This window comes from Telmatherina bonti (assembly GCF_933228915.1).
Source record: "Telmatherina bonti genome assembly, chromosome: 15".
NCBI lineage: Eukaryota > Metazoa > Chordata > Actinopteri > Atheriniformes > Telmatherinidae > Telmatherina > Telmatherina bonti.
In genome coordinates, this window is record NC_136613.1 from 21,031,185 (window position 1) to 21,056,872 (window position 25,688).

Consider the following 25,688-nt stretch of genomic DNA (forward strand, 5'->3'; position numbering starts at 1 on the left):
TTTTCCATAAAAGTCATTGCAAATATACTATGTAAAAATGTGCCTCAGTTAAAAAAAAAAAAAAATTTAAAAAAAAATATTAATCTCTGAATAATGGTTGAAGTTGACAAAAGAAGTCTATTTAGTATTTTCATTTTCTTTGAATAAAACGTTTGCAATACAGTCTGGTAAATACAGAAATTGCAGGTGGTTAGAATTAAACAAACAAGGATCAATCAAAATATTGTGCCAGAAAGAAAGAAGAAAAACGACTTTTCCTTCGATTCAGAGTTATGAAGAGAAAATAAGCAGCAGTATGTAGACATGCAAAAGCTCTGCTTAAAAATTGGAGGAAAACGATGCAGCCAGTCATCCAACATATAGTCTTTTTGTTTGTTTGTTTCGGGGGTTTATTCCGGGTTATGTGAGCCGAAACAGTTGCATGTTTGGATGTTATATTGGTCAAATATCCCTGTTATATGCAGTTACTTACAATCCTAAACGCAGAACTTGATTTTACTTGCCCCTCTTCACACAAAAATATACAAACTATCACGTTCAGGACCACCTTTGGCACAGTGGAACGTTTGGTATTTGGCCTAGAATAAACAAACAACAGTGTAGGTGGAGACGACGTAAATGTGCTATGTTTATACAAAAATAACGACGATGTTAGTCTCGTATTTGAATATTTTATTTTAATTACAAGAATATCACGCTTTTTTTTTTCTTTTTTTTCTTTTTTTTTTTTAGCATGAATTGCATAAAACATATAGACACTGGTTTGTATTTATCTTACTTTTCTTGATGACGCCCCCCCGCCACCCAACAGGGAAAGATAAAATGGTTTCTCCCAGCGTCAGCCCTGCGTAGCTCTGACTGCAAGTCAAAGAAGCCGCCAGTGAAAGAACCGGGGCTGGGCAGCCCAAGTTGGGACGATATATGGAGGTTTCTCTTCCCGGATAGTCGGTAACGCGGACATGTATTCAGCAAGTATGACCAGAAACCTTTTTTCTTGCCCTGTAGCGGATTAAAGAGGATATCTTTATCACCCCTTTTGAAGTCCTACGCGGAGTTAGATGTGGCTTGTAGTCTTTTTTCTTTTTAATTTCACGTAAAAGTTTCAACTGAGGATGATTTTTGCTAATACTGGAAACTCAGTTAGGACTCCGTATCGCAAACAGGTAAACACACAAATATTTACTAAAAACCAGACTTCAGACATCCACTAAGCTAAAGTTGCCAAATAGGTTTGCTTGGCAGCAGCGTCATAAATTAATAAACTGAATATATGTGTTATTTTTAAACGGGCGAGGTGTCCTTTTTTTTTTTTATAATGCAGTATCCATTATGTATAATTGGAGCCCCTGCTGTCCGGGCCGTGGTCCAGGTTCAGCTGTAGGCTACCAAACAGACTGATGACATTATGATATGGCTGATGGGGAGCTGCATCCCATCACATTCAAAATTCTGGATTTTAAGTTATAAACACATATAATAGCCATTTAATCAGTATAATAATAAAAACTATTTGTATTAGTTTTTTGTTTTTTTTATTTGGACCAGAATTATTGTGTGTAATTTCTGTTTCATTACAATGACTCTCTGTATAACAAGTCATTTAATATTTTTTATGTTTGGCATATGCATACCATAAATGAATCTCCTGTGTTTTCTTGCTGTATTTTTCTTTCTGTTTCTCAACATTTCACAATATAAATTGTGGTCCTTTCATGAATTCACTGGGCATCAATTGTTCTTAAATAAAGAAAATCCACTCTATAAAAAATATTAGGGAAAGAGCATTTTCTGTGCTGCTCAGGGTGTTATCCTGTGGCTCGAGCTTCATGGGCGATGCCTGTTACTGGAAACCCTGCATATTTCCGGCCAGGGTATGACGAGCTCTGCTGGTCTGGAGCCGGCTGATAAGATGCCATCCTCTCCCTTTCTCAGACTCTCATATACTTGCATCTGAGTTGTCAAGCAGTTCTATGAAAGCAAAATTCTCTTGCAGTCCAGCAAAAACTACAGGTTTGCAATTCCCAAATTCCAGATTTGGAAAACTGAAACAGGTTTCTGTGTGTTTGTACATATGTAATAACTTAGATTATCACTGAGCATGGCTCTGTCTTTTAGTACAAAGAATTCTGGCATGTTATCTAATATGTGTTGTTATTATTGCAGCTTGCCAAAGCCTTTGTCATTTTGACGACTGCTGCTGTGGAAAAACCACAAAATTGCTTTCTCTCCTCTCTTTTTACTTTAACGTTTCACATATGTCACATATCTGATCAACATCGCAACTATCACAAATTCAAACCAAAAACCTTTTATTGCACTTTTTAGTCTAGCCGTTTTTTACATGAATGAATTGCTTTTCACTTCTAGCCATTTGAAAATAAGTCTTTTGACTTGTCTACTTAGTCCTTTTTAAGCTCTAATACAACATGAAGATTTAGAAATTCAGTTTACGATTGATGGTTTTGCAGGTGTATAAAATGGAGCAAATAAGCTTTTTCATCCAGTCAACTGAAAAGAAAAAGCCCTTGGTCAGACTTGCTTCATGCTGAAGGCATGTGAGGCAGTTGACCAGTTGGTCATAAGAGAAGATCCCTTTGGCTGAAATCCCGACTTGGGTTGCTCAATCCTGTCACCACTTCATGCTTGGGATTCCATCAGCTTCCTCTCAGCTTGTGATTCTCCACAGAGGGGGGTTGGGGGATAATCACTATCAGATAGTGAGGAGGACGACAAATCCCTGAAGGGAAAAGTCCTGTCAGACCAGGATGTCTGAGCTTCAAAAGCGTATGGTACAAAGTTGCTCAAGCTTTGCCCCTTGGGACTATGCAATATGCAATTCCAAAAAGTCTTGATTTATAAGAAAGGCTTAAACAAGATCAAACTGGTCTTAGATAAATTAGCAAAAAGTACGAAGATATTGAAGTCTAGCTCTACTTCAGAGAAGTCTGTAAATCTTTCATTTGACCTTTTGGGGCATTGTGACATATATGCAACACTCAATCTCACAACAGTCTCACAAACAGGTCCCTGTGGGCCGATTGTGCTGCTTGTGGAGGGGTGATTGAGATTGCTCTGCAAATATAAATCACCGCTCATGATGTCTGTAATTGTGGTGTAATGTTGTCAGTAACACTTTGTCTTATATGATCTGTTGATTTAGTGAATTTGACCCAACACAGTCACATGAATGCATGTTTGTTTGTTTTTTTCTTTAGCCACCTGTTGTCCCATTGCCACATCCCATGGCTCCACCCAGCCCAAGCGCCAACAGCAGCACCAACAACAGCAGCAGCAGTAGCACTGGAGGCTGGGACCAACTCAGCAAAACAAATCTCTACATCCGAGGCTTGTCCCCTTCAACCACAGACCATGACCTGGTCAAGATCTGTCAGCCGTGAGTGCCACACTTCTCCCCATTGTCATCTGTTATTGATTTCTCATTGACTTTTTCTGCCCTTTCAGTCTCATTTCAATTTGCAATGGAAGTCACATATTGACATTAACAGGTGAGAATATGGGAAAGCAGAGAAGCTATAAAGATGGGAATCGACCAATGTGCAAACAGTGCTCTGGATTTACTGTCACAGTATAAATAAAATTTTATTCATTATTCTAGCAAGTTCAGATGCAGTTTTGGAGTTTATATGACTTCAAAAGTGTTCTTAGGTTTCTTATGGCCAATAAAAGAACATTCCCCATTCACTGTTTGGGTCACAATGAAATTGATTATTTTAACTTTTCTAAACAACTTCTAAAAGGCATGTTTGAAAGATGAAAAAATCTTTTCATGGATTTTTTTATATACTTATTAATCTTTGTTTGGTTTTACACTGGAGAGACTTTGGATCTAAATGTTATCAAACTTTCCTGGATGCAGAGAAAGTCATTTGCAATAGTTTTGATGCATATGCCTGTCACATCAAAGGCTCTGTTTTACCACTTCCTGTGTGGCTAGGGAGCAAACTTGAGTTCTATTTTCATATGCATTCAGACTTAGAAAAAGAGTATATTGTTCAAACCTACATTGGTGTGAAGAAAGTTCATATTTGAGCCCAGTGCAGGTAAATGTCCTACATTTTGATGGTACTGCAAGAGCAAACATGCCATTGCCACGCGATTCGAGATTAGATGTTCAGAAGACAGCAAGGTCACAAGTTCATGCTCTTTCACCCGGTTTAGCATCAACTCTAATCCTTAGTTGAAATATCCTATTGGGTGACTGCGGGGTACACTGTGGCCTTTGTATATTCCCACTGCAGATGACATAAGTCAAAAGGTCAAAAGACAGCTACTATCTTTACAACATTTTAGTAATTTAGGATTTTAGTTCATGCATCATAAAGTCCATAAACTCTATATAGAAAAAAACTGTGGGTTTTCTGTATGTTGTTATGTCTTGGTTTGTTTTTCCAGTTTTGCTGATACATTATATTTCTAAACCTCCTTTAGTTTGATGAAGCCAGGAAACCAAGACTCTTATCACATCCAGCACAAAGCCAGTAATGTTTAATATGTTTATAACCACATAAGCCGTTTTTAGGAGATTCATAACTAGGAGGGATTTTTTAGTTTTGTGTGTGTGTCCATTGAGAAATAACAGTATTGTTCTTTTCGATGATATCACAAGCAGCTTCCTGTAGTCTCCATGTAATCTGTAACAGTTCTGCTGAAACTCTGCCAACAACCAAAATAAGACTAAAGCTCTGAACCCATCTTAATGTGAGACGGGGTTTGCCCAAATTTAACAATGTACTGTACTGAAAAAGCTTGCCTAAGTAATAAAAATGGAAGCAATTACGTTGTAATTTGATATTCTTTCGTTTAGATGCTTTTGCATGTTTAAAGAAGGTAGTGTTTAATTTCTATAACAATGCAGGGGCTTCACCAAGTGACCCAGCTTTTTGTAAGAACAACTTTCTTTGATAAAGTTTGATTCAGTGGTTTAGTTTGTCTTGAGAAAAGGGGACTGTTTGAGATTAGTGTTTTGCACACGTGGTGGGGTTTTTCAGCACTCCACAGAAACCACTTCCTGTTTCTCATATTTTTGCAGTGATGTCATGAATTGTTGCTCAATCCTCTGTGTGTGTGTGTGTGTGTGTGTGTGTGTGTGTGTGTGTGTGTGTGTGTGTGTGTGTGATTGTGTTCGGCTGTGTCTTGTGCAAAGTCTTGCTAACAATGTTTCTTCTTTCTCTTCCTTCATTAGGTATGGCAAAATAGTATCAACAAAGGCCATCCTAGACAAGACTACAAATAAGTGTAAAGGTGAGGGTTCTTATTTGGCTTTTTTAGCGCTCTCCCTTTTTTCTCTTAATACAGTTTTTCTCACATTTATTCATACAATTTAATTAAAGAAGGAAAAAACAGCTGCCTATAAAATAAGCTCAAATTGACTAAAGTAACAATAAATTAAAATTTTTATGAAAATCATTACATTATTTTCTAATTCTGGTTCAATAGAAATATTTTTTTAAAAAAAGCAAACAAACAAGATAATTTATTACATATTACATCACTCATAAACTAGTAATTTGTTGAACAATCCTTTAATGTTTCTGCTACAGTCAGGTGTTTTCTGTTCATCTCAGTCAGACTTCTGCACCTGTCGACAGGTATTTTGTCCCACTGTTCAACAGAAAAGGGCTCTAATTTGTCCAGGACCAATTTGTTTGTTTGTTTTTTTGTTTCTTCAACTCAATTAAATAAAAAAAAACAGTGTCTTATTTTACTAAATTATATTTTTGCAAATTTTTAGTTATTGTTCCTTTTTTAAGTCTCAAGTTATTTGAGTGACTGTTGTAAATTTAGCCTTTTCTTTAATGAAAGGATATGAATACAAATGAGCACAACTGTAGGTATGTTTAAAAAATCCTTCACTGCGAGAAAGAAAACCATTACATTTTCTCCAAATGGTCCTAAAACTGATATATTTCCATTGTGTGGATTCTAACAAGCCATTCAGCAGCTCTGTGGTTTCAGATGATCTGGGCAGTTCAGGAAACAGACAACCAGTCTGCTGAAAGCTGCCTCCCAGCTCATGTTATTTTAAGCCACAGCCCTTGTCTGTTGGTGTGTCACTGTTTTGCATGTTTCCTGGGAAGAATGGGTCAATGCTACGTCTTCCTGCTGAGTGGCGTGGTTGGCCTTGGCCCAGTTCTAGTAGATTGGCTACCTAATGATAGAGGGACTTACTGATGTTGTGTGTTTTTTTAGAAGTGATGGGATCAAGAGATTGCTTTGTCACACTCCTTTGGATTACACAGCTGCCAGTTAATTAAAGACTCTTAGTAAAACGACACACTTTGTAAGGCTGTCGTCGGAACAGACCCGAGAGATGGCTTTAGCAATAACTGTTTACTGTTAAATTGAAGAAACTTAAGTGTTAACTAAATAATATCTTCTAGGATTTTATACTACAGCCAAGGCAAGGATTTAACTAAAAACTTATGCAACATTGTGATCTGTTTCTCTTGTGAGAGAGCTCTTACACACTCACCCCAGTATATTTTGAAGAGGTTAAATATAGCAGTAGAGACCAAAGGCTATAGGTGTACCCTGTTTGTACCCCACAGGACAAAGAGCTGACCTGAGCCAATGGTATCTGCATCCTCAGCTCTTTTTTTTTTTTTTTTTTTTTTTTTAAAAACCTTCCCCACAGCAATAAACAAATAAAGCCCCACTTATTTACAAGCCATTAGCATGGCCTAGAGTTTTTAGATAAAGAGGTATGCATACTTTAAAATGAAGACCTGACATACTTTATGTGTAGCTTTGTTACGTTTAGCCCTTTATTATCAGTCACCGAGAGGCAACAACACGGTGGCTCCACCATTGTCTGTGTCAAATATGGAACATTGTCCTTACTGTGCAGTTTGTCACCTCAGGTTATGGCTTTGTGGACTTTGACAGCCCTGCCGCAGCTCAGAAGGCTGTTGCTGCCCTGAAGACCACTGGTGTCCAAGCTCAGATGGCAAAGGTAAGGATTTGTTACAAACTAATCCCGATATCAAATGCATACGAGTCACACAGAAACACTGCTGTCCTCCGTGTGGCTGGGAAGGCAACTTAAATCTAATCCATGTAGTATTGAATAGCAGGACAGGAATCCCTTACTGCTGGGTGTATGTGGCACAACTATTGGTTTGTAGACTGACCAGCTTAGCTGAATCCTGATTGAGGCGTGTATTTGTACATTTATCATGTCTATGATTGATTTCCTGTTTTAATTAACAATTTGCATGCATCAAACACTTTAGGAAAGAATTTATTCTTACAGACATTTACTGTTTGCAGCTTATTGATGTCTTCAAGCTTATAGGAGGAATCTTGCTATGTTTACTTGTCCTGTTTGTGTTCGGTTTAAAAACATGACCACAATTTTCAGTTCCAGGTTGCAGAGTTACAGAAGCAGTGGGGTTCTGTAGTTTATACACATTTAAACAGATATAGGTTCTGACAGTCAGTGAACCGTGTGGTCTCAGTCACTTCTTTCTTTTGGCAAAACATTAGCACTGTGTGTGCACTGCCTCGACAACACCTCCACTCTCATTGTACAGCACCCTGGTGTTTCACTATCTAGTTTTTATGTAATTTTCTCACATTTTATAACCACACTTTATTTTCATTTAATTTGATTATGATGCTAGGGTTTGTCCAACCATTAGGAGAAACATGGTGGTTGGCATATATAGACATTCAAACTGCAGCACGATAGATATCTGACATTACCTTCACGTTAATTACTTAATGGTAGGGTAGGAAATGTTGTCCAGGAGCATTATTACTGGTTAAAAATGCCCTTCACACCCTGATTGGAGCCAATTAATCAAATGCTCTAATACAAAAATATAAAAATGTAGTCACCTGTGGAAGGACAAGACTGAAACAAACACCATCCAATCATTTCAACCGACCTGATCTAAACAATTGAATGCTGATGTCTGTAAAATGTCTGTAAGATGCCTGTAAAACTCAAATCCCTTTTGTAACTCCTCCCCTCAACCTCTATGCACATGGCCCTCTTTGTGCGTGAGTTGCATGCTCTCAGAGGCTTGGAGAACTTGTTAGTGCAACAAACGAAAAGCCAGAGCTTGACGTTAGCTAGCATACTACTTGAATACTCAGTACGGTGAATCCTCTGGAACAAGTATTGCATTAACTAGAATCATTGAAGTAGCAGCAAAAAAAAAGACTATTTCTCTGCTAAACAAAGCTATTTTGCTACGCATTTCTCAATATATTTAATTGTAAATGTCAGTGTGTGTGTAGAAGTACTGACATCATGATTATGGATAAAAGGGGCGCCCTGCTGAACATGTTTGGGAACAACTGGATAATAAGGTTTTATTGAGGCTGGTGGAGTTGGCTGCTGGGTGATGTACCAAATTATCTAACATGGGAATGTAGTTTTGTAGCATGGCTGGTAAGACTGGGAGGTTTTTTTTTTTTTCCGTTCCCAACTAAAAGAAACTTGAACCTCTGTTTCTCTCAAACCTCTGACTCCAACTACTACAAGTATTTTTATTATGTTAAAAAGAATAAATGGGATGAATTAACTGAAGAGACTTCCTTTTACTACAGACATAGTAACATTTGTTGTGCTTTATTTCTTTCGTAACAAATTCAGTAGACCTACTGCTGGGAATTTTTGTGGTATGTTGTAGCCCCTGATGTACTCTGTAGCGTAAAGTATTTGAAGAGACAGACATAAATATTGTCAACATGTTGCAGATGGTCTGATCATTCTCTTCTGTCTCGTCTGTTTTGCGTGGCTGGAGTCTGGGGTTGCTCAGCTCAACTGAGACGCTGTGAAGCTGTTATAATGACTCAGTCTGCTGATATTTTAAAGAAGCTTTAAAGACAAGCTAGGTGATGATTTTCGATGTTACACTTGTTTCTTAAAAGCAGAATTGAAAGTAAATAATTGGGAGTTGTTATGGTTACAGAAACTATTCAGGGAAATGAATTCCCACATGGTGCTTTGTAGGTAACAACAGCCCCTTCCCTCATTTCCCTGTCTTGGGTTCTGTGGGGCTTCATGAGATGTCCTCCTGAAGCTATTTTGTGTTTTTTAATAAAAAACCAGGAGTTCATGTTTAATCTTTGTACATGTAAAAGAAAAGTTAAACACAATTTTAAAATGTGGGCCTTCCATGTTAACTTCTTACTGTTGCAGAATCGTGTCTGGAGTTAAGTGTCTCATTGACAAAAGCTGCCTTTTCCTGTTTTCATTGGCCAAGACACCCTTCATTGTTCTTTCTCCCATTATTATTTCAGAGGCAGGTGGCTGCAAATGGCCACACAACAGTTTCCCATCTCCTTTACTCGTGTTACCTCAGTGATGTCTTAAGTCAGCGTAGAAAAAGAAGAGCTGTTGTGGTTAAAACATCACTGAGGTAACACGAGTAAAGGAGATGGGAAACTGTTGTTTAAGAGCTGTTGGATCTTTCAAGCAGATCCAACAGCTTGAAAGAAGTTGGATCTGTCTGAGACGGTTCTGATCAGGCAGCATAAAAGAAAACAGGAGATTGGTTTCCTTTCTTTTAACAAGCTACCAGTTTCATTAATGGAGACGTAAAAGCTGCAGAAAAGCATGTTTATGTTCTGCATTTCAGCATTTTTATCTGTAACTTTACCTGTTATTTAATCTTATTTCAGCAACGTTGGCTGTGCTTAAATTCCTTCTTATTGTACTGAGTCTTACAACCCTCTAAAATGAGGGCATGTTAAGATAAACGGGACATGGTAACCTTATAAATCAAGTCCCAGACTTATGCTAGATGTATAGCCATTTCCAGTGATAGTTTAGGTAAAATCTGTCGTCTGTCTTCCTCCAGCTGTTTTTTACATTACTGACTCCAGTGTGAATGTCATGGAAGTGAATCTTTTTCTGTTTCCCAGGTGTGCCTAAACATTTCTAATAGCCTAAAGATTCTTCCTCTGTTTCTTTCTTCATACAGCAGCAAGAACAAGACCCCACAAACTTATACATCTCCAACTTACCTTTGTCCATGGATGAGCAGGAACTGGAGAACATGTTGAAGCATTTTGGCCAAGTTATATCCACACGGATCCTGAGAGATTCCAGTGGAGTCAGCAGAGGAGTGGGCTTTGCAAGGTTGGATTTCTTTGTTTTGCTTGTTCGACAGATTCTTTATGAAAAGTTTCAACATTTAAACTACAGTTTATCTAAATATTTTTAAGTATGTCTTCACTCTTGCCAGTAATGCCTACGTAATAGATGCCAGTAGATTTTCAGATAGATTCCAGTAATAGGTGGCATCTATGAAATTACTGTCTGCTTCCTCCGACCTTTGTCAAACATTTTATATTGTTTGCAGAGACATTTTTTTTCCTTTTGGGTTTCCTAAATGCTGAAAGTGGTATTTTACAATGGTAAACAGGAAGAGACCAGTACAACAGAAGTGATGGCAGGACCAGAAATGGAAACAAGCGGCAGTCTCGCTTTCATAACTTTAGACAGGGAAATCTACAGGGAAATGCAATAGTTATAAAAAAAAAATACAACTTGGTTAAGCTAAATCTACTTTTCTAACGCAAATTCAAAGTTACATTTCTTTTAAATATTGCCTACAACTCCTCCGACACTGTTTAAAGCTTTGTAAAGAAAGTCTTTTCTTTGAGCTGTTGTGGATCTGATCGTGAACATCTTCATACCCTTAGCAGCAGAGTTTGTTTCATTTCTAAAAGTAACATGGCTTTAGAAGCCTCACGTAAATGTAGACCTGCAAACTTGTTAAATCCAGATGACTGGACGATTTCATTATTGTGGTAATGCTGGTTTCCGCCTGTCGTACCTGTATAACCTGACATTTTACTAAAATACCTGACAGGCAAAGCTGTGATCATCTCTGACAAAACAAAACAAAAAGTCGCTGTGCATCACTGGTATGTGGGTGTGCTCCTGTAGGTGTGTTAAGCCAAATGGCAAAGCCCATGCAAGTGCACTCTGCTACATTTGCACATGCTATGGATCGGCTGATAACAATCGTGTTTAGAACATCAAAAGCTCCACCAAGCTGCAAAGGGAGAAGATTCAAGAAAGCACCTATTTGCTCTGCTTGCTTGTAGTCACTGATGTAGTTATGCACTGTGTCTTTTTTTCTTTTACGTTGTTGTCTTCTGTAACCGCAGGATGGAGTCAACAGAAAAATGTGATGCAGTCATTTCTCACTTTAATGGAAAGTTTATTAAAACCCCTGCAGGTGTTCCAGGTAAGACTATAATAACAATGTTATAGGTCAACTGCAGTTAGTTTATTAAAAATGAATGTGAAAGGAAGCAGGTTGTATTATGATGGCTATAATCTATGCTTTGTTGTGGGTGGAGCCGTATCAGTGGGATGAATGGTTGGTCAGATGATTAGTGCTGCCAACTGGAGTCAGTGAGTCTGCTGTTAAAGAACTCATATGAACTCAGCCAAAAGTGGCAGAGCACAGACAAAGAAAATGAAGAGAAAGCGGCTCTCTGTGGCCTCCCTTCCCTCTCTAAGCTTTTTAATTGGATTATTAGATAGTCTCTGCTGGCCTTGCCTCCTTTAGGAAGGGGAGGGGATTACAGCTTCACAGCTGCCAAATTACATGTCTCTGTTCCCAGAGTGGTTAATAAATGTGTAGTCACAGACTTTATGGGTTGAATGACTGCAAAGAAAAGAATGCCAGACAACAATGTGCGTGTTTGATTGGTTGTATGCTGCATGTTAAGGAAAACCCTTTCACTTTATATTCGTTCTACTTTTTCCACTTCCTTTAGCGCCGTCAGAGCCACTGTTGTGCAAATTTGCTGATGGGGGCCAGAAAAAGAGACTAAATCAGAGTAAATTTAACCAGAATGGTCGCACCTGGGCGAGGGACAGTGACTCCAGACTGGTAAGTTGTGCTCAGGATGGAGCTACAGCATCTCAGCCATTAACTGAATACAATCCTTGATCAAACATGAAGAACCCTCAATCTATAAGATACCCTGTGCAAATGGTAATATTTTGCGAACCCCTTGAGATCTCCAAAATGTAAGAATATGCAAAGCCTTCTAGGCTCCAATTGTCCACTGTCACTGTTTTATGAACATTTTATAACACAGACTACGCAAACATCAGTCTGGATATCCATATGAACATATGATTGTTGAGATTAACCACAGACATTCAGTTAAAAATGTCAAAGTTTTGCAAGTGTTTAGCTTTTTAAACAGATGTTTGAAAACACCCACATTTGCCTCTGCTGGCAACTTGGACCACATGTCCATACTAGTGGTGACCTTAAGTCTTTCCTCCAGTCTTTCCACTCTATCAGCTCAGCTTCTCTTTTCATATTTTCACACCTTTGGAGCAGCCTGCTTAGCTTAGACTAAACATACAAGCTCCTTTCATCATGGTTGTCAGCAGCCACCATCACCATTATTTAGAGATGTTTGAAACTGAAGGCTTCAGCTGAGAGGCTAAAGTTGTGATTTCTTTTCCTCAGGCTGGAATGACACTCACATATGACCCCAGTACAGCTGCAATGCAAAATGGGTAAACTAGATCAAAACATATCATTTGCACTCTTGTGCTCTTTGTTCCTAATGCACATCACACTTGTCATTTTATGAACACAAGTTTAATTGTGTCCACAGATTCTTTCCACCACCTTACAGTATTTCAAGCAGGATGATGGCTCAGACATCCATGTCTCCTTACAGCTCTCCATTTTCAACTTATCAGGTTTGGATAATTTGCCTTAATGAAGAATATGCAGTATTAATGCCATAAAAAGCAATAATGTTTTTTGTTTGTTTGTTTTCCTGGAGTTTCAGAGTTGTGTGTGAAATGTAAGACAGAGGGTGCTGCAGTTGTTCAATATTGTGCAAAGTCACACATGATCACCAGATGTGGCATCTGCACAGTGCCAGTGTGTTTACAGTGTGTTTTTGTTGATGTTTCAGGTGCAGAACCCTTCATGGTTGCCTCATCAGCCGTACATCATGCAGCATCCAGTAAGCACAACATCTCCGCACATACTCATCGACACTGTCTTCATCACAATTCCCTCTTCCTTTTCTGTCTCCTGTTTCCTCTAAAACATTTCCCTCTGTGGTTGTAACAGAACCGAAACACTTTTTACTGTATACTGACTGACACACATAGGGTGATACAAAAGCAGTGCATGCAATGACAGACTCTAACCGTTTTACAACAAACAACATGAGCCTAACATTATATTTTCTCTTTGCTTTGCATCCACTCCCATAAATGTTTTTAGCTTGTTTTTAAAAGTTTCAGACACAGAGATAAGTACATTATCATTATCTAATTGCTTCTTCTTAATGCTCTTTCTGTTTTTCAGGGTGCAGTGATATCGCCCACTATGGACCCATCTGTGTCATTGCAGCCCACTTCTATGATAGCCCCCCTCGCTCAGCAAATGGGTCACCTCTCGATAGGCGGCGCAGGAACGGTGAGAAAAGTCCATGTTGGATTAGAAGTTAGCTTCGACACAATCTGGCTGTGTTTGGTAATAAAGAGTGTTTTACTAAACCTAAAACTACTACAGCATAAATATGTTGTGTATGTGTTGCTTTTGCAGTTTGTGGCCTCAAGCACAGCTTTGCAAGGAGCTTACATCCCCCAGTATGCACACATACAGACGACAGCTGTCCCGGTGGAGGTATGTGCAGTCACAACACTGTGTCCTCATTAGTGAACGTTTTATCCCCGTGTAAAACTAGAATTTCTTTACGGAGATGACAAAGGCAAAGAATTGGGTTTTTTTCACTCTGTCTTCCAGGAAAATGGTCCACAGTCACAAGTTGACTCATCCAGCAGTCATTCTCCCTTTTCCTATCAACAAACCAAGTAGTGCTGAGGTAACATTTGGACAACTGCTGAAAAAAAAAAAATCTTGTCTACAAACCCAGTGGACCTTTTGCGCAGGTTTTGCAAATGTTTAAATGAGACTATTTTTGGTGTCATTTTCAGAAGATACCAAATGATTCATATTTTATTTAAATTTTTATTTTCATACTAGAAAACGTTTATTTTTTACAAGGTTTTGCCACAAGATACAAGAAAGAATCATGTGACGAGTACAAAGTGCATGGTAATGAATGTTATTTGTTACTTTTTTTTTTTTTTCCCCCCCAGATGTTTTGAACATGTTTTGTGCTTGCTGTGTGAAGTGTTGTTTTGATGTAAAGTGATTTCTCTTAGGACCTCAGATTGGCCTTGTGGTCTGATTAAACTTTGCCTTAATAGCTTTGACACAGTTATGCAGATCATCACTTAGTGACCACAACCAGAAAATGGCGAGATCAGCAACACAGATAAATACAGTAAAACTTTTTAAATGTGCCGTTTCCTACCACAACTATGTTAGACAAAAAAATTGGACAGCTATTATTTTATTGAAGTAAGTATTTATTATTAAAGAGGCCCTACATTTTTATGATGTTGGAATGCATTTGAGTTTTCTTTTTTATTTTGCTCTTTTAAAAACGTGTCTTCTAGGTTAGCTTAAATTATATGGGGAGGAGGAAATGAGACGGGGTTTGTGTATTTTGTTTGTTGTTCTCTTTGGCATGTTGGACGATGTCGATTGTGATTTGGATGGGATATGTATTCAGTTTTACCTGAAAGAGCAAACAGGAAAACGCAGACATATAATTTTTTGAAGAAAAATGAGCGCCTGATCATAGCAGACAAGGACTCAGGCAGTAAAATAAATGAGTTAAATGTGGTGAGCTGTGCTCTTTGGTAGAGTGGGCCGCAACTGTGGTAGTTTTCTTCACCAAAGACTGTGAGATAATACACAGAAAAAAAAGGCGTCAATTGTCCTGTTTTTTAACCAGGACAGAAGTGTCTCAGCAAAGGACATTACACCTTAAACAGCGTGCCTTTCTTTATTTTGTACATTTAAAGTTTTCATTGATATTAGAATAGTGTGGACACACTAACAGAAATATTAAAATGCAACATTACAGATAAGATTAAGACAAGAGCTTAAAAAATAAGTAATGTTATTTTAAAAATAATTCTGAGCAAGGTTTTTAGTTAGGGTGTCCTCTTGCGAGCTTGTAATTCGACCTGATCATAAGTCAGACCACCTATCTACCTCAGAGTTTTCTTTCTCCTCTGTATTTGGTTGGGTTAGCAGGTCCAGCCCATCCTCTCAGACCAAATATCACACTCAGGAGCTGGTCAATAACAGCTGTTTCCTATCAGGTTGTTTTGAATGCTGTTTACTTTTGCTCAGATGTATTTTTGTAGGACATGTAGTTGTAAACAGGGAGGAAGCAAAATGTTTCTAATTTTGAGTTATAGCCCCTTTCTTTTATGGCAGGCGGATCCAAAGCATTTTAAAATCAACAAAAACAACAAAGCCTTGTGGCATTAAAACATGTTCATAGCTTTCTTCTTGGGTTGTGAAAACGCAGCGTTTCCTTTGTAGTAAGCTGGAATATGTGCAACAGATGTAAAGAGCCACTGTGACTTTACTATAGACGTCTGTGTAATGCCTGACACTGATGAGTCATGCAATCATTGTGAGGGTTATGCTGCTAGTGGTGTCTGAACCAAGTGCCATGGTATCTGGGTCAAGAGTTGATGAGGTGCATAATAGAAAACTGCTCATATAGGGAAGCATCATATTGAACAGTCATTAAATTATATGAAAAAAGTTCTAACTTATGAAGAGTTTTGTACAGATAACTTGAGAGAATAACAGATTTTCAAAGAGCTGTATGAAAGTTGCTTTTTCTTTTCTTTTCTTTTGTGCCTAAGTTACCAAACGTAACTTTGTATGTACAGTTCAACGGATTTCTCCTTTGTATTTTTGTTTTGTAATGAGGCCCAAAACTTTTTTTTCCTTTAGTGGATTGTTTCTCAAGGTTTATTCTGTTACTGTGTTTCCTTCTTTTTTTTTTTTTAATAAATAAAAACAAAAAAAGTTATTTTCATATGCGAGTTTAGTGGTTCTTTCTTAGAGAGGCTTCAGGGGCTTTATAGTGAGTTTTGTACACACCTGATCAAACAAGTTGCATCAGTTTGGAAACTTCTTGCAACACTTATTTACAACACCCACATTCATCTTTGACCTGTCTTTCATTATTTTTAATGAGTAATCAATTGCAATGAACAAAATATGTAGGTGTTCATTTGTGAGCTCGACAAACATCTTCCCTATGAGACGTGTACATTGACATATACTAACATATTTTTTCAAGAAACAAATGTAATAATAAATTTAATGTATACGTTTGTCATTTCTAGCTCGGCTTTAAACATCTTTATGGTTTATATCAAATAGACATGAAAAGAGTAAGGTTGCAGCAGCTTTCAAAAGTCAGGTTGCTTTCACAGAACTGGTGTGTGGGTGTGGGGTGGGCAAGGGTGCAAAGGTAACGTTTTCCTGAATCTAACTCTTAAATGTCATTCATTGATCCTTTTTCTTAACTACTTAGTTCAATTAAGGGTTACAGGGAAGCTGGAGCCTATCCCAGCAAACATTGGCCGAGAGGCAGGGTACACTTTGGACAGGTCGCCAGTCCATCACAGACTTTAATGCCATATTTATCATATTTCATACATAGTTTCTGAGACCTTTTGCATCATTTTATGGGAAATAATGTTCTCGAACCCCAGTTCCACCCAACCTGGTACTTGTCATCTCTCCCCTGGTGGATACTTCCTGCATTGCAATCATTTTAACTATAATTATAACAATGAATTTTTCTTGGGTTGGGCTTTAAACGGTTACATTTACAATATGTCCTTTTTCCTGCATAGAATTTATATCAAATATTGTTGCAAGTCTTCAAATCGATCAGTTTAAAAACTGAACTTAAGCCCAGCCTTGTCTTGAGGATGGTAAAGCAAACGCTGCAAGCATATTCCTTTCAGCAAGATGTTTAACGGCTTGCAGTGTTCAAATGGACTACAATATTTATGAACTGCTCTGCATTCAACCCAGAAGGTGAGGACCCTGTAAGTACTACATCAACACTGTCACATGGTGGTTGACCACATGCATGACCTGGAAAGGGTGGATTTGGATATCAAAGGGTATAGTGAAGGGCGGGTGCAAGGGGGCACACTTGTAGCCGTCTGTGAGCTGGCCTCATTGTGGCAGATGGGTCCCCCCCCGCAGTATCCTGCAGGGTGTTGTGCCACCCCACAGGAAGCCACAAGCTCCAGACGAGGAGCAAAACTCACGCTCCAGCTGTCTGTTTTTGTGCCACATGCGCCTACAAGCGCCTAAAACCTCTTTTTTTCCCCCCGAATAACAACCTTCCTACCCCCTCCCCTTCCAATGTCTGCTTCCTTATGTGGAAAACCCAGCTTTTTCCTAGTCACTGATGTCCTTTGTTCAGAAAGGATTGTTACAGTAGCATTTATTGAAGCAGCTAAATATCTTCAGATACATTTCTGCATTGCATCAGTACCAAATCCAAGTCATCAAATTGCATCAAATGCAACCTTGCAATACATTGCAATGTCAAGTATTGTTTGGACAATGGTCTTTTTTTTTTTTTACCCCTTTTGGGGGTAAAACCTTTTAAATTGTGTAATAAAAACTAACAATTTTCCCATTAAACTGAAGCAATGAGTCAGCTGGATTCGGAAACTGTCAAACAGTGACAAATTACATTTCAAATTGTTTTAACCTTTGTAGATTATAGAAAATAGAGCAAACACAACATATACATTTTAAGACATTTTTTGTAAGAAAAATATACAGCTATGGATTTGATGCCAGCAACACTTTTCATAAAACCTGGGACAGGTCCAATGACTGAAAGGAACTTTATTGAAGTTATGGATGTGGGTATCTGGGCAAAAGAGAAGAGGGACAGTTCAGCTCACTGGCAGCCACAGTTCATAAAGCCAACATTATGATGGTATTAGGATGCTTTAGTACACCTGAAATAAGTAACTTTTTATGCCAAATGATATATAAAGGCTAATTTCAGCAAAACCAAATCAAACCACAATCTGTACATGTTGCAACTGCACATTTCCTCGCTAAACAGTATGCTGGATTGACACATGCTTGTGGTTCAGGCCTGTGTAATGAGCATATGTAATTATTCTGTCTCTATGCTTAATCCTGTACAGTGGTGATACTGTGGACAGAAACTAAACGCACTTTGTCAGACTTGTTTTTATATTCTATTAGATTGGCTCAAATGAAAAGCTATTCCATATCTATGTCTATAAATGATGTGGATGCAGAATAACACGTTTTCCATTTAGACACCTGACAGGCTTCTGCAGATAGAGGGACTTTCTTGCAAGAGTGAAAGATAAAATGCAACTCTCATCTGATGCTTTAGATCTCAATAAAACTTTTCATTTCAACATTTTAAAAAATTACTGTCAGGTTTAGAGGCAAGAAAAGCTAATTAACCAGGTACAAATAAATACACATTGGTGTGTGGCTGCAAAAATATGCTTGACACAATAAAAGTTTTAAAAATTTTAAAACATTTTCCTTTATGGTAATATACAGACAAACTGAGGTACTAATAGAAAAAAATTGTTCAACTTTAAGCATGGCCCTGACTATTTCAGAGCATACATTTTCCTGTATGGGAGGCATTTTGCAATACCCTGCGCGTGCAGCGCCATCTACCGGTTTCTATGTGCACATCACAGACTGTTTGGTTCAAATGTAATTTTAAAGACTGGTGAATTACCATCAAATTAACACCTAAGTCCCCAAAGTAACTTATCTGTAGCTGCACACCTTCCTTACCTATCAAGGGGCGTAATTCTGATGATAAAAATGATAAATAAATAAATATATATATATATATATATATATATATATATATATATATATATATATATATATATATATATATATATATATATATTCCATAAGCTAAAACATATACAAAGAACAGTAAAACCGTATGTGTATCTATATTTCTTATATTTCTATGGATACACGGTTTTACTGTTCTTTGTTTTAGTTTATGTAACACAGTTTAAATTGTTGCAGAATAAATCATATCGTGGCGAATGTGTGCTTCCTTTTTATTCAGGCTGTATTGCTGTCGCAGGGTGAGTGGGGGAGCGAGCGAGTGGGTGGGATCTCACTGTTGTAGGTGACACTTGATCTGGGCAACAGTCAGAAGACAAAACTAGTGCTGCGTTAAATTCCGAAATGGAGTCACAGAAGGAAAGTCACCATTCCTTTACAGTGTTAAGCTGCCTCTTCTTCCTGTGTGTTCGCCTGCATTTGGCTTATGGAGGAGGTAAGTTTGAAATCGTTGCCAAACTGCGATAATTTCTGTGGAGAGACGCGTTTGTGCTGCTTTTTAACATGGAGTTAGTCTGTGGTTTGTAATGTGAACTTTGCTCCTGGAGCAGGCTTCCACGCGTGTCAGCAGATAACACCGCTTACAGATATGTAAATGCACATTGTTGCTTCTTTACCAACTTTCCCAAATGTCGACAGACACTGTTGCTGCGCAGATTCGGAGCGTGCGCAACGTGCTCGTTTTTAAGCTAAAGTATGTTGCGAAACACCACTCCTCCAACCCCCAATTTTGTCTTATAATCTGTATTAAAACCTATACCCTCTTTAATTTGTAACAAACACAAGAAAATTCCTTCAGAGGAGCAGGGTTACGTTCACGTTCACACTGGAGAGTTGTGTTTTTTTTAGCTGCTTTGGCAACTCGGAACGATAATGGCGGGTTTCAAATAATATCAAAAACTTGTATGAGAAGAGAAACTTGTATGAGAAGAGGAACTTTCTAGAAAATTCAGAAAAGCTGTACACTGTAAATGAACCGATATCACAAGTTGAAACTAAGCAGAAAGTTGTTGAAGTTTCTGTTTTGACAGTTTCTGCTTTAGTTGTGTTGTCAAGACAGTTAAATGGAAAGTAGTTAATTTATTTCTTCTGAGGCTATATACCAGAGGTGTCCAGCTCCGGTCCTCGAGGGCCAAAATCCTGCAGGTTTTCTATGTATCCCTGCTCAGACACACCTGATTCAAATTAATTAGTAGTAGAGCTTAATCAGTTGTGCACGTCATTGGCTGTTTGATCCATTTAGTGGAAGCTAGATGTGTTGGAACAGGAATACATGGGAAACCTGCAGGACAGCGGCCCTCGAGGACCGACTTTGGGCACCCCTGCTATATACCAAAGTGCGTTGGAGTAGGGACACATTGAAAACCTTCACAGGACCAATTTGGGAAGCTCTGATTTATACCATCAAAAAGCAATCCAAAAATCGAAGCAAAACAATAATGGACTGTGCCCATTTTAGTTTATTCAATGCATGAAGTTTGACTTGAGGGTCATGAGCCACCCCTAAAATCTGACTTTCTCCCAAGGTGCCACCCCAAAAATAGACAGTAAAATCCTAGCAAATATGTAGTGTAAACTGACCTTTACCTGGGTAAATCTAACAGCAAGGGAACTGGCTGTTTGTGAAATACTTGTATTTTCCCAAACAGCTCAGTATTTGTCAAAATATTCAACTGTAGCTCAGAATTTATTCTTTTTTCAGATTGAATAAAAAAAAAAAAAAAAAAAAAAAAAAGACATGGCTTGAATAACAAAACGTGTGAAATTACTTCTGTATTGTATTGTAGGTAAGGTGCCAGCTCTTTGTTTCTTTCAGATTGTCCTGCAGATGGACGCACCTGGGTGCCCTATAAAGACCGGTGTTACCACTTTGTCCATGGAAAAGAAGACGAAATCAAAAGCTATACGTTTGAGAGAGCAAAATCACTTTGCCAGAATTTTGGTACATAAGCAATCCCTTTTGTTTGTTTTTGTTTGTTTTACGGATAAGGTGTATCCTTAACATACATTTGAGCATGTTGTCATAATTGTTGTGCTTTTTATAGAACTTCTGACCATCCAGAGCGCTGAAGAGAATGACTTTGTGATTGAATATTGCCCAAATGTGTGGAAGGGAAATGTGAACGTGTGGCTTGGAATGTATTATGACACAAACAGTAAGTGTCATGTGACCAGAGGACTGTGGAAACATGATGGATAGAATAGAATGAGGAAAATTTTCTTCTGCTCACCATCACAATCTACATGCATCTGCACCTCACAGATTCAATAAATAAGGACACAACTAAAACATGGAAAAGGTAAACAAGATGTAAAAAGCAAAAGTACAGCAGATCAAGTCAACCTCTGTGGATCGGTCACTTTGTTGAGTTAAGAATGCTGATGGCATGTTTTCATTGCCTATAAGAGGCATCAGAAATAATTATGAGGAAAATTGGCAAGGAATTTGTATAATTTTTATTAAATACAAGGATATTATTTTCTTAATTTTGAAGCAGCAATGGGAGCCACAGCTGGGAATGCCAACGTATCAGGCACATTTAAAGGCATTAAAATGGATTTAAATTATGAGAAAAAGATATACACCACCCTTTTTTCCCCATCTTATAGGCCTATATACATTCTTTGAATACTGGATGAAGAGCACTGAGTTAAGCAAATAAATGCCCTAACTATTCGTTGTTGTATCTCTTGAGGTGAAAACATGAGGTGGCTTAGTGAGACGCCAGTAACATTCAGAAATTGGGAATACAGCCCTGATTCTTCAGACCTTCCGCTTATGGATACATGTGTAGCTCTGCACAGCAACTCAGGAAAGTGGGAAAATGTCAGCTGTTCACACGAAGTGGAGAATGGAGTGGTCTGTGAAATAGCTCAGGGTAAGATTTAAATGATTTATTTAAAACTTTTTTTTTTTTTTTTTCTGAATTCATGACAAAGATTTCATTTCAAAGACTAATGTGTAACTTTGTGTGAGGGTTTTAAACCTGTGACCTTTGAAGAGATTGTTTATATTGTTGTTTCACCGTGCATCCTGTGTGTGATTCTTGCTTTTCAGAAGCAGAACAAGCCAAACAGAGTAAGTCTGCCTCTGAGCTTTCTGTTGTTTCAATGCATAAATCCCTTGTGAGCTTGAGTTCATAGTCTGAGAACTTCCTTGCATTGTTACTTGTTCCCCTCAGAACCGAGTGCACTGCTCTCCGCCGTGGTCATTCTCAGCGTGGTGTCCATCTTGGGAATATCGGCAGCTATTTGGTTTTTGCACCAGAAGCACGCTGTTGGCTCCACCATCATCACAGCATTCGAGTACCACCCTCCATACCGAGTGTTGGAGACGGACCAGTCCTGCTTGATAGAGGCTGAGGAGAGTGACAACGTGCCATAGAAAAACTTTCTGTCCTCCACAGTACCAAACACCAGACCCTCCTCACCGGGTGGGTGTTTTGTACATAGATAAAGTCTGCTCTCATATTGGTTGCTTGAACACTTTGGATTGAGCACGTGCTTTGGCTCAATATTGAAAAGTGATTGGGAGAAAACTGACTCGTACTCACCTCTTCCCTAAAGCACAGAAGCATCTCACTATCGCTTTTTTTTTTTTTTTTTTTAAATCCTACACACTAATGAATCATCTGTAAATCTCTGATTATGTCAGATAATGCTGTATATGAGGCATTAATTCACTTTTTGGATCTCACTTTCTCCTCAGAATGTTAAAACGAGTTTTGCCAAACGATGAAAGATTAGAAAAAGAGCAGCATTTTCACACTTTTAGTCACCAAATGGAAAGTTTCTCTTTCAGGTTATTTCCACTGGTTTAAGGTTGCAGCCCTGCTAAGTTGAAACTAAATGATGAAGGTCAGTTTATGCTACAGATATGAACATATCTTGATGTTTAATCCTTTTTATGTATAAATTCAAAGCAACACGCAGTCATCAAAGCTGAGATAAATCACCTTTGAAAGACTTGGAGCGTCTTGCAGCAACTATCAGTATCCTGGATATGATTGGAGTTATTTTTGCTGTGGGTTCTCTTAGATAATGTGTGGCACAAACACTTTGATAAATATCTGGAGTACTCTGACAGAAGGCAGGTTGCTGTGGTGTTTAAAGCCGTTATCCAGGTTTCTGGAGGTCATTTGCTGATAAATATAAGTAAATCAGTGGAACCTTCTTTTGGCCAGTATTCAGTCAAGATTATCACACACTATGTGTCGCTCATGGAAGTGGCTTGAGCCAAATGAGATTACCTCCACTGTATAGCCATATATCTGGTTATTATATGAAAACTCAAATCAATTTGTAACAGAGGTAACCAGTTTCTATGTCTTCTGGGTTTAAAACTTATTAAATAAAGAGCTCCTATGATTTTTTTTTTTTTTTTTAGTACCAGACATCACCTTTACCACAGTACCTTTTCAGGGTATCTGGCAGCCTTTCTTGCTTCTAATTAACAGGAAGTGTGTGAGCATGCAGACGACAATAGTGAATAGTGCTACGTGAGCCATGTTATGATACAAGTGGTTTATACTGGCTTGTTTTGTTTTTTTTCTCATATGTTTTGTTGGTAAATTGATACCTTGTTACTGTGACAAATATCCCCAGTAAACCTCTCCCATCTCGGAACCTTCGAGGGCTACCGAGAGGACTGTCTGCATTCACAGGTCATCTTTTCACTGTTGTATTTTCTTTTCATGTAAAATGCCAGTTTTCAGTTCTTTGAAATGCATTTGTTTAATGCAATGTCATTAAGTGGCAAGAATTTTCAGGAGATACCCCTGCAGTATTTCAGATTTCTAATAAATTTGGCACATTCTGAATATGTTTGACTCTTAAAAAGTAATTATTGCAGTTTTATACCCTTTTAAAGTTCAATATTAAACAGTGTGATGGAAAAATTAATAAAGCCTTCATTTTCAATATACTTTTAAAACCGATATGTTACTGAATGTGGAATATATGTGGTCCAATCTGAGTTTTTGACCTTTTTAAAAAAAAAAATCCTCCTGTTAATACTGAGCTATTTCCCAAAATATTCTGTTAATAAGGGCACAGCCAAAGTCCTTGTAGTTAAGTAAAAGGGCTGATGCCTCAGTTCTGTATAGAACATTCCTACTAAATCTATACATGTCAATGCATAATTAATGTGAAAAAGATGAATTGGGACGGAGATTAATTAGAGCTGAAAGGAAATCTAAATCACTGTCATTTGAAAAGTGTCGCTCCTTCTAGAAGTCCAGTGGCTCTTTTGACATCTCAGCGTGAGACAAGATGAAATGAAACTGACAGAAGTCAGCAGGATATTTTTTTTATTTTTTTATTTTTTATCGTCCTTTCAACCACATCCAATTTTAGACTTCCAAGAACTCTGTCATCTGACAAATTTGCTTCAAATCTAGGCTGCAGATGCCTCTTTGAGTAGACATTCTTTTGATGTTCGAAGCATCTTGTGATGAATTCTTAAATGCGGATGTGGACCAGCGTTTAGGCATGTAGCACATCAATAGAGATCTAACAATAACCTCATTTCCCTCTGAAGCGTTCAAGGTAATTTCTATCTTCGGCCACCAGATGGGACACTGAAACACATTTACATCAAGTCTGATTTTGTTTATTCGATGCAGAGATGGAGTCGTTTCCTTCCATAATTCAATGTGATATATAGACATCAAGAATTATTACTTGCCGTCAGAAAATAATCCACAAAAGGACATTTTTATGGAACAAATTCCCTCAAAAAAACATTCCCAATGGAAGGATGTCACTCAGAGAAAATATTTCTGTTGCAACTATTCAAACACAAGAGACATCAGATAATAAACCACAATGGAAACGATGCTGGTCTTCTAGAGGAAATCCTGCGGGTAAATTTCCTGACTTGTATATGATGGGAAAAACAATCCCACAACAAAACACAAACTACTGTCAGTTTTGCAGTGATTGACGGCCAGAATGATTCCCCTAACAACACAACTATCAGCTGCATAGTTGGTTGTAATGTCCTTACACCTTGACCTTTATAAAACAGTAATAGTCAGATATTGTTTTAACATTTATCAAGTTGTTTATCAGCAGAACAAGGGCAAAACGATGTCTCATATTACAGTCCTTGAATAAAGCACACAACTTTTTTTTTATCTGTTTAAATGAAATTGTTTAGGTTGAAAATGATCTGATTCAAGGTCAGTGAATGAGCTCACACAGATGGGTGTTAATGGTACTGGGAAGTTTTCAAGTCTGTCAATTAACAGTAAAGCAGAGAAAAGGGAGTATTTTTACGGTCAACCTTTTTTTATGTCTTGGTGTAAAGGTTTGGAAGTTTTTCACAACTAACCCTTTGAATCTAAATTACCTACTTTTTTTTTAAATGATGCCATTCATTCTGACACCTTCTGCAACCTCTTTTCAGTGTAACTGGGACATGTGTATTTTATTATCACAGAGGGACTGTTGTCTCATTACAAAGGCTGTAATGGTCTATTTTCACTCCAATAACAGCAAATGAATTCCATTCACACATCTGCCACACCACTGCGTGCAGCAGGAAAAGGCTGATTCTGACCCAGAATAACTAATTAAAATGGACATTGGTATGCATGATATGATAAATCACATATGGCTGATGGAATAAAACTGGCTCGCAAATTCATCAGACGCAAATTAACAAATTATTTGCAAGAAAACTTTATCTTGGAGCAAAATAGACCTAACTATTGTTAGTAGTGTGTTGTACTCGAGCTTTTACTTGGCTCCTTTTCTCTCAATTTTCCTTAATGTCACTTGTTTCTATTTGAGCTCATTGTCTTTTCATGTTCCCATGTCCCCTGCAAAAATATAAAACAGCTACCTCTAGCATGCAGCTTCATGAAATCT

At 37.9% G+C, this 25,688-nt stretch overlaps 2 protein-coding genes across 2 annotated transcripts; both read left to right on the forward strand.

Annotated features, from left to right (window-relative positions):
- The first annotated feature begins 895 nt into the window (after positions 1 to 895).
- rbms1b (RNA binding motif, single stranded interacting protein 1b) lies at positions 896 to 15,886 on the forward strand. The gene is made up of 13 exons (XM_079254403.1): positions 896 to 1,163; positions 3,216 to 3,394; positions 5,204 to 5,262; positions 6,882 to 6,973; positions 9,957 to 10,114; positions 11,152 to 11,231; positions 11,770 to 11,885; positions 12,480 to 12,529; positions 12,631 to 12,718; positions 12,940 to 12,990; positions 13,341 to 13,451; positions 13,581 to 13,661; positions 13,782 to 15,886. Exons 1-13 carry the CDS (start codon positions 1,113 to 1,115, stop codon positions 13,851 to 13,853), a joined length of 1,188 nt encoding a protein of 395 aa, XP_079110529.1. The 5' UTR covers positions 896 to 1,112; the 3' UTR covers positions 13,854 to 15,886.
- Positions 15,887 to 19,096: 3,210 nt separating this feature from the next.
- Positions 19,097 to 23,703, forward strand: cd302 (CD302 molecule). Its single transcript, XM_079253868.1, has 6 exons — positions 19,097 to 19,251; positions 20,632 to 20,757; positions 20,861 to 20,971; positions 21,512 to 21,694; positions 21,874 to 21,894; positions 21,998 to 23,703. The coding sequence occupies exons 1-6, from the start codon at positions 19,161 to 19,163 to the stop codon at positions 22,198 to 22,200; spliced, it is 735 nt and encodes a 244-aa protein (XP_079109994.1). The 5' UTR covers positions 19,097 to 19,160; the 3' UTR covers positions 22,201 to 23,703.
- Positions 23,704 to 25,688: the final 1,985 nt, after the last annotated feature.

Coding starts and splice junctions, on each gene's coding strand:
- cd302 (XM_079253868.1), top strand. CDS start 19,161: ATGGAGTCACAGAAGGAAAGTCACCATTCCTTTACAGTGTTAAGCTGC. Junction 20,758..20,860: donor ATCACTTTGCCAGAATTTTG/GTACATAAGCAA, acceptor TGCTTTTTATAG/AACTTCTGACCATCCAGAGC. Junction 21,895..21,997: donor AGCAGAACAAGCCAAACAGA/GTAAGTCTGCCT, acceptor TGTTCCCCTCAG/AACCGAGTGCACTGCTCTCC.
- rbms1b (XM_079254403.1), top strand. CDS start 1,113: ATGATTTTTGCTAATACTGGAAACTCAGTTAGGACTCCGTATCGCAAA. Junction 1,164..3,215: donor GGACTCCGTATCGCAAACAG/GTAAACACACAA, acceptor TTTTTTCTTTAG/CCACCTGTTGTCCCATTGCC. Junction 12,719..12,939: donor CTCCATTTTCAACTTATCAG/GTTTGGATAATT, acceptor TTGATGTTTCAG/GTGCAGAACCCTTCATGGTT.